The 8775-nt window shown below is 61.4% G+C and overlaps 1 protein-coding gene across 1 annotated transcript; it reads left to right on the top strand.

Moving 5' to 3' along the window:
- Positions 1 to 799: 799 nt before the first annotated feature.
- Positions 800 to 8526, top strand: MNEG_8737 (hypothetical protein; the record flags this gene model as incomplete). The annotated part of the gene is made up of 23 exons (XM_014042791.1): positions 800 to 884; positions 1099 to 1267; positions 1495 to 1515; positions 1726 to 1836; positions 2143 to 2176; positions 2375 to 2484; positions 2720 to 2868; positions 3065 to 3126; positions 3252 to 3315; positions 3466 to 3550; positions 3792 to 3941; positions 4175 to 4263; positions 4533 to 4659; positions 4857 to 4982; positions 5206 to 5294; positions 5477 to 5645; positions 5967 to 6186; positions 6425 to 6586; positions 6952 to 7182; positions 7363 to 7448; positions 7600 to 7716; positions 7911 to 8125; positions 8415 to 8526. Coding segments are annotated over 23 exons (2783 nt in total), but the record flags the coding sequence as incomplete, so codon positions are not given.
- Positions 8527 to 8775: the final 249 nt, after the last annotated feature.

An 8775-nucleotide genomic window follows, 5' to 3' on the forward strand; every position in this document is an offset into this window, starting at 1 on the left:
TGAACGCGGCAGTCAACGCCATTGCAAGCGGCGCTGGCGTAGCCCTGGTGGCCCCCACGGTTCCGGGCGCTGCGCCCCGGCCAGAGAACGCTACAGGTTCAAGGGGAGCGGTAGCTGCCCTTGGCCTGGATGCCCCTGCTGCAGCCAATGCTACGCCAATTGGCGCTGCAGCAGGCAGCAGCGCGGCAGCGCCCCGCAACGTCCCCGACCACCACCCGCCAGCATCACAGCCCGGCGGCGACGCAGGTGGTGGCACGGCGTCCGGGGCCCTGAACGGGGTGGCTGGAAATAACTCAACGCTAGCTGGCGGAGTTAATGCAAAACCGCGTGCGTTTGGGAGCAGTGTCGATGCAGCGGCGCCACATGTCAGCGGACCCGCTGCAGGCAACAACAGCGGCGCTGCAGCCGCAACGCCCACGAAGCCGCCAGCCTCGACGACACCGCCATCACGGGCCCAAAAGCCCCAGCAGCCAAAATCAGTGTTCAAAACAGTGCCTGTGGTGAAGGCGGACTACGGCTGTGCGGTCGACAACTCAACAAAATGCTGCTTTCAGGGGCAGCGCACGTGGGCTGGCTGCGTGCCCTGCCCCAGCGGCAGCCCCAGTGAGTGATCTGGCGTGGGATGCATGGTGGCAAGTGATGGCCGGCAGCATGCATGATCTGTGAATGAATCAGCCAGCAGGGCTGCCGACTATTGACCTTTGCCGTCACCCAGAAAGCCTGAGCGTTGCAGCTGTTGGAAGCTATGCGAGCAGCTTCCATGCGATGGCGCCACCTGCCGCAAAATCTGGCCTCGCAGGCGCGTCGATGCTTTACGGGTGCAGGGGGGAGCTCTTCAACGCAAAGAAGAGCCGCCTGTTTGACTGGTCCTATGCGGGGTACATGTGAGCCCACGCGCCCTGCGCTCGGATTTAAACATTGTATCACATATTTCCAGGTCTGCATCTCGCTGTGCCTGGAGCAGTGCCCTTGGACTATTGGTTGCTGAACTTGTGCAAGCACAGCTGCTCCTTGTGCCGCACCCTGAATCCCCACTGACCATTTCTCCCTGGACCCATGCACACATGGTGGTGGCGCGCCATGCTGCACGCTTTGAAGGTACGGCGATTACGATCCCCCCAAGCCGACACCGCTGGCCAGCGTCAAGTTTTTCGGGGCGGTGGGCGACGGCGTGGCGGACGACACCGCGGCCTTCGAGGTCGCGCTCAAGACGATAGAGTCCCGGGGCACCCTGCTGGTGCCAGCAGGCACCTATGTCATCACGCGGGTGCGTCGGAGGGAACCTCTGAGTGGCTTAGCGAATGCTTGTGCATTGTGCACGTTTGACCTCTACATAGCGCGTGTGTGTGTGTGTGTGCATGTGTGTGTGTGTGTGCATATGTGTGTGTGCGCATGCTCACACGCAGGGTTAAATACACACAACGTTGCCTATTGCTTCTTAGCCTCACAGCTGCGTGCTCGCCGTCCCAATTCCGCCTCGTATTTTCATGGCAGAGGCTGGACATCACCAAGTTGGTGAGGCGCGTGCACCTGCCGCACTACTGCAACAGCAGCACCGCAGTGCCACCGCACGCTCTGCAGTCGCGCGACTGCCCCTTGACTTGGAGCTGCAGGTCCCCTGCTGTTCAGCTGTATTGTCTCACTCGCTCGCGCGCCTGCTGCTCGGAGGATCACCTGAGCGCGCCGCTGCTCCGTCCCTGTGCTGCCCCTCTGCTGCTACGTCAGGTGTTCCTGCAAGGGGAGGGCGCAGGCCGCACTGTGCTGTCCTTCCCAAAAGCCCTGTCAGAGGTGTACGGGTTTGCCAAAGGCAAGGAGGCATCAACCAGCAAATCCCAGGTGCGCGGCTGCCGCATATGGGGACGGTGTTCTGGGGCATAACAAGACGGATGCCTGGTCCTAGCTGCCAGAATCCAGGCTTCCCTGCTGTAAGAAATTGGTGTTGGTTTTGGGGGCAGGAGCGTTGAATGCCACATGCGCGGCGGCGGCTATTCAACCGCTGGTGGCTTACCGGGTTTGTGAGTGCATAATTGCTGACATCGACCGTGAGCATTTCGTTGGCATCAATCGATGGCGCTGCACTCAGATTACCTGCTGTCGGTGAATGTCGCTGCTTATGCTGCGCTCCCGCTGCTGGCCCCACAGTATGCTTTTGGACCTGGCTGGCTCAGCTGGAGTGGTGAGATCCAGCGGCGGTGACTTGCTGGACACTTTTGCTCTGTGCAGCCCCCGACAGCCGAACTCAGCTGCTCACTCACAAACGTGCTGGCGTGAAGGGCCACAAACCACCCTGCTACTGAAGCTTTGCTTGCCGAAATTGCCGTCGACACCAATTGCTCAGAACATAAATACAACCTTGCCAATTTGCGCTTGTCAGGCGGGGACTTCCCGGAGAGGCGCACCCACGTGGCCGACGTCACCGCGCCAGCTCAGCGGGGTGACACCGTGCTGCATGTCAGCACGCTGCAAGGGCTGCACGTCGGCAAGGTGGGCGGAAGCGACTCAGCGCCTGCATGCGAGAATGCTGCATCTGCCTTCTTATGCAAAGATTGGTTAGCACCAACGCAAGGTCCCCAACCATCTAAAGCGCCAAGCACTGAAAGCACCACTCGGCCTGCCCAAGTCGCCAACAGCACCGCGACGCAGCCAGCTACTCCTGCTCGGCGCCCTCAACCCTCCCCACGGCCCCGCCCCAAGCCCTCCGATTTTGCCTTTCCACCAGGTGGTGCGTCTTGTGGCGGACAATGTGAAGGGCGACGCCCTTCGAGAGCTCAACGCGCGGCTGGAGGCCCCGAGCGGCGCATACAGTGACAAGGAAGCCTTCCTGAGGTTCACGGCGCGCGTGGCGGAGGTCATGACGCATCCAAAGAGGTGGGGCTGTTGCTGCCTTCACGCGCACTCGTCTGGCCCGGCAAATTTCGCTTTTTGCAAGCGGAGCGCCGGATGTGCCGCTTGCGTCGTAGGCAGAGCAGAGCGGGGACGCCTACCAAGAGCGCCTGGACCTGGAAGTGCCAGAAGTTGGCCTGATGAGATGCATGCCTGTCTTTCATCTCATTCGCCTTTGCAGGATCCGGCTGGAACGCGCTCTGCCCTACGACGTCTCGCTGCTGTGGCGCCCTACCATCCATGGTGAGCATCGCTGCAGACGGACCGGTCCTGCAGCAGCTTCCCCTGCTCAGCTGCCAGCTGGCACGCCACCAGCAGACTTAGCACGGCGCGATCACGCGCCCGCTCGCCACCTGCCTCCGCAACAGAGTGGGCCAACGGCTGCTGCGGAGTGAGGCGCAACCACACAGGGCTGTCAGACCTGACGATCAGGTGACCACACAACTGCTGCTGGGCGTCACAGAGGTGCAGGACGCCTGGCCACCGCGCCCGGCCGGTCATGTCTGCCAGGGCCTGCGCAGCCGTGTTGCTGCCCCCACTAGTGCATCTTGCTGAGAAAAGGGCATTGCTGCTGTCTTTCAGGTTCCCCGGCGACAAGCCCTATGGCGGAGAAAATCGCGAGGTTGGATACAATGCGATCTACATGTGGCACGTGGCGCACAGCTGGGTGAGGCGCGCTGCGTGGCGCCGGAGGAAAAAGCGCTTGCCGAAAAACGCGGCATGGCGTCTGCGTGGTTTGCGTTTGCTGCGTGTCATTGTCTTTGCAGCACAGCTGCACGCAGCACGTGTAGCGACGCTGCATGAGTCTGCACGTCAAACAGCTCTGTCACTCTACTTCAACAACCACCGCGCTCGTCCACGCTTCCCGCCCACTAATCATGGGTCACATCACAATCCAAACCCTCCAGATCAGCAACGTCGTGTTTGAGAACGCAGAGATCGGGGTCATCCTTGACACCACCAGCTTTGTCACTGTCAGCAACGTCACCTTCACCAGCTCTCGCCCGCGCAGCAGCGGGGCGCACCCCTACACGGGCGCCAAAGGCATCTGGCTGAAGGTGGGTGAGGCGTGTGCGGAAGATGCCCACCAAGGGGGAGCCCCAAGAATCTTTGACTGCTGTGCCCTTGGGTGCTGCAGGTCAAAGATGAGGCCATCTGCTGCGCATTAAGCGCCACGGAGGCCTCCCACACATAAGCGCCAGCTCAGACGACCCGCCTTCTGGCGCTTGAACCCAGTCCAGTGACAGGATCACAGATCTGAAGATTCCTGGGCGTTCTCACAATTGTGCAGGGCGCGTTTGACTGCCTGGTGGAGGGATTCAGGTTTGAAACAGACCTTGCGCAGGAGCTGGCGGTGTCAAGCATGTCGGCCGGAAACGTGTGAGTGCCGAAACTGGGCAGGCGGCCATGCGCGCGCCAGGTTGCTGCCCTGGCGCGCGCGTGCCCTGGAAGTGGCCCTTTCGTGCTCCTGAGGCGTCCGCGTTTTTGCTGTCAATGTGGAATGCCCATGCCACGCTGCTTGCCAGATTCCCAAAGTCCTTCTCCTGCAGAGGCAACACTGATTGCCCACCATCCTAGCAACACGTTCATGCTCCTCAACAACCCCTCCCACCGCGATCCTTGTTGAATTGCATCCACTGACGCTGCAGCTTTGCCGGCGGCACCGGTGTCGACGTCTCCATCGATCTCATGTTTGCTGCGCCTTACGGCAACCTCTTCACCGACATACACCTGGGCGCCGCCAGCGCCCCCTGGGGATGGGTCGAGCGCGGCCAGGTGAGTTGCCTGGTTTTGGAAATCGATGGGAAAGCGTAATCACGGCCCAGAGCGCATGCATGCGTCAAATAGTGCACAGCACAGCCGCTGGGGCCTGCCTGCTGCCAAAACTAAATGCTTGTTGCAGGAGCGGCGGGTCATCCCCCCGTCCTCTCTTGAAATCAAATGACAGTCGCCCTCGCAACCCCTTGCTGCAGGATGCCGCGGCGTACAACACCTTCTGGGGCATCTCCTCGTCTGCGGGGCAGCTGCAGGGAGGCGGCCTCCCCCCAAATGGATGGGCGCCAAAGGCCACCTGGGTCGGCTGCGAGGGCGCCAACATGGTGGGTGCAAAGGGGTGCGCCGCGGTAGCCCTTGGGCCTGGGAGTACGGCTGGCCCAGGAGCCTGTTTTGGGGCGGCTGCAAAGGGCGGCTACTCATGATTGCAATGCAAGCCACCCGCTGATTACTCTGTCGCCCCAGCAATCCTAGGCCTGGCTGGGTTGTCACCATTCAATTGCACGCTCAAGTGCGCACACATGCATCAAATCTTAATGCATTGCACAGGCGCCGAGCGCTGCTGGCAACCGCAACGACTGGTGGATCGAGACCAGCGGCCCCGTCTGGCCACCAAACCTCTGGCAGGCGCAGCGCAGGTGGGGCCTGCTGGCGGTCGTCCGGGCGGGGCTTTGCAGGTGTAGATGCCGTGGTACCAGTGCCATGCTCGCGGTTTCTGCGCCGTTGCTGTGCGCACTTCTTGTCCCGATGCAGCGTGCGGAATCATGTCACGACCCATTTGGACCCCCATTGATGGGGCCCCAACCCCAACAAACCACAGGGCTCGTGGTAGGCCTCTAGCGCCGATACAACCAAAGCGCCACTCCGGCCCAGGCTACGGCTGCGATCCTGACGATCTCAAGTGCTGCTTCGGCGCTGACGTCAGCGCTGCCTGCCCGGCCTGCGTGACTGGAGAGTACAAAACACCATCTGACCTGTTTGGCTGCCAGGTGAGACCGAAATCTCGGCAACCAATGAAGCCATACTTGTCCTTTTCACAATCCTGAATAGCTCCAAAAGCGGGCAGTTGCAGGGCACTGAGGCCATCCTTGTGCTGTTCATAGTCACTTGCAAAGCGACCGACCTCACCTGGCTTGGTGCCGCCGCCGCCGCCGCTGCTCGCCAGTTGTACGTGCGTGCGATTGCATGGCTCTGCCGCATTTGGCGGAAGCGGGTGAAGCGGGGCGAGGCTGGCTGACACTTTGAGATTCCGCAACCGCCCTCGACGCAACGCACCCATCGAATGCTCTTGTGCAACCACCTGGGAGCAGGGCGAGCTGTGGCGCGCCGACGGCCGCATCGGGTACGAGTGGAGCCATGCAGGCTACCAGGGCTACGAGGACGGCGGCGCGGCGCCCATCCCCAACCTGCCCGTCACGGTTGACCTCCGGAGGGACTTCGGGGCCAAAGGGGATGGCGTGACCGACGACACGGGCGCGCTGAGTCGTGCGATCAAGGCGACCCCTGCAGGCGTCATATACCTACCAGAGGGTGCGTGGGGTTGGCTGCTGCGCAGGGGTGGCGACGGGATGCCGGGGCCGGGCGAGTGGCTTGCTTCCACGACTCGTGGACCCAGCCACCTACGTGGGAAGGCAGGCGGGTGCTTGCTGCGGTGCCCTGTCATGTGCGGCGGCCTCCGATTGCGCTTGCTCGCCTTTCGACCACGCACCTTCCCCGACCCCGCTGGCTGCCCCCCATCTGCCACCCCTCCCCTTGATGGCGTGCCCAGGCACGTATGTGATCACGGCAGTCCTGGCCTGGCGCAAGCCCATCGTGCTGCGCGGGGCCGGGGCCGGCAGGACGGTCCTCCGGTTCCCCAAGAGCCTTACAGATCTGTACGGCAACACGTGGCAGGAGGGCAGCTGGCCCGGCACCAGCCAGTACAGCCACGGTGAGGGCTGCTGTGATCGTGGGCAGAGTCTCACAGAGGTTCCCCCGTCACTGGAACAAGAACGTGGCGCTATCAGTCCTCTAGTCACAGTTGTCTTGGTAGCTCCGAGACCCAAGGAGGGGTTGAAAAATTCAACCTTTGAAAGTTTTCAGCTCAAGGTAGCTCCGAGACCCCTCCTGTTATGCACGCCTTGCACATGCACATGCACATGCACACACACACACACACACACACACACACACACTCTGACAAACACACACATATGCGCGCGCACATACACACATATACACACATGCGTGCGCACACAGTAATGGCAATGATACCAATTGCACACACAAACCCACCTGCACACTCTCTTGCACCAGGCACTGGCTTCATCAACATCAACGGCTGGGACCCCACCGGCCGCAGCTTCACGCGCATCACAAGGGTTACGGAGGCCGCACCCCAGGGGGCGCGCGTGGTGTACGTCGAGTCGACAAAGGGCATCAGCGTCGGGCAGCTGGTGCGCCTGTGGATGAGCGACCCGGGAGACAGCAGCCTACTGGCTGAGCTCCATGGCGGCGGGCGCGCGCCGACGTCGCCCGTGTTCGCAGGTAAGCACTGTGTTTGCGCGCGTTGTGGGGGATGTAGGGGTGGAGAAGGGAGGCATCAGTCCAAGAGACCTGTTGGAATTCAAGTATGTACACGCATGCAGGTCCACAAAACCTTCATTATAAGCTGTGGGGCAATCCAGACTATACAGTCAGCTTGTGACATGGTGACAAACACCGCAGGCACCAAGGACGCGGTGCGCTTTGTGGCGCGCGTGGAGGACATGGGAGAGACCTGGCTGCGGCTGGAGCGGCCCCTGCCCGTCAAGGTGCGGCGCCCTGGCCCCCGGTGCTGCGGCAGCACCTTTGCTCTGCTCCGCACGAGCACATCGCAGGTCGGCATGTGCTGTACAACGCATGACGTCATACTCTCCACCCAGCTGGCAACATCAACTGTTTCAACCCTGAACCCTAATCCAGATCACGCTGGCCTGGAAGCCCGAGGTACACATGTTCATGCCGATGCTGAACGGAAGCACTGGGGTGCAGGACCTCACCGTGTCATTCAACTGGACGCAGTTCCCTGGCCACTTCAAGGTGGCGGGATGTATGCCTTTAGAATGTGTGCAGGCGCACAGTCAAGCATCCATCACTGCATTGAAACGGTCAAGGTCGCGCCAATGGCTGATGAGATCCATCAAGGTCACTGGGAAGGTTTGGGGTATCTGCATGGCCGCCATGCTGGCTCTCGTCGCGTCAAGCGTTTGTTTCGCTGCCGCGCATCCCCACAGGAACAAGGCTGGAACGGGATCCACCTGAACCAAGTGGCCAACGGCTGGGTCAAGGACGTCTCCATCGAAAACAGCGACATGGGGGTCTACTTTTGGGGCTGCGTCTTCTGCTCGATCGAGGGGCTGGTGCTAGCGTCGGTGCCGGCGGAGAGGGGGCCGGAGAGCGGCCACCGCGGCATTTGGCTGGACCACGGGAGCGACAGCCTGATCCGCAAGTGAGCGTTGAAGGGGGCTTGACGGGCTGAAGTTGCTCGGGTGTCTTCAATGGGCGATTTGTGTCTTTGGTCGGCGGTGGAGCGACCGTCGTCGCAGGCCTTACTAGAAGGGTCGCGGTCCAGCTGGGCTGCAGCCCCGCCGGTCCCTTTCTTGCAGGCGCAAAAGCACTGCGGCTGACACCCTGTCAACCCCTGTTGGGTTCATTGCATACAATCTCCCAACCCCTGCGCCCTCAAACCCTCGGCTAGCTACCCCACACGCCACCTCTAAACCCCCTGCGACTCGCAGCTTCACCATCTCAACGCGCTTCTTCCACGACATCACCGTGGCCGGCTTTGAGCACGGCAGCGTGTTCTCAAACGGCAGGGCGGTTGACCTCGACATCGACCACCACAGGTGAGCGTGTCTTCATTAAAGCAGGTGGTGCATTGAGGCCCCAGCTGGGTTTTAGGGGTCTGGTTTGAGGGGTGCCTAGTAGCTGTCGTTTTATTCCTTCAAACGTACCTGCTATTGCACGGTTCATGAGTCACCATAACTGACAGGACAGGATTGTGCAGGAATGCAGCCCTGCCATCGTAACAGAGGCGAGGTGCTGCAGGCTGGAACCTTTCCTGACCCCGCGGCGAGGCTCGATGTGTACAGTCCCTCC

Source organism: Monoraphidium neglectum (genome assembly GCF_000611645.1).
Source record: "Monoraphidium neglectum strain SAG 48.87 unplaced genomic scaffold scaffold01694, whole genome shotgun sequence".
In the NCBI taxonomy this organism is placed as follows: Eukaryota; Viridiplantae; Chlorophyta; class Chlorophyceae; order Sphaeropleales; family Selenastraceae; genus Monoraphidium; species Monoraphidium neglectum.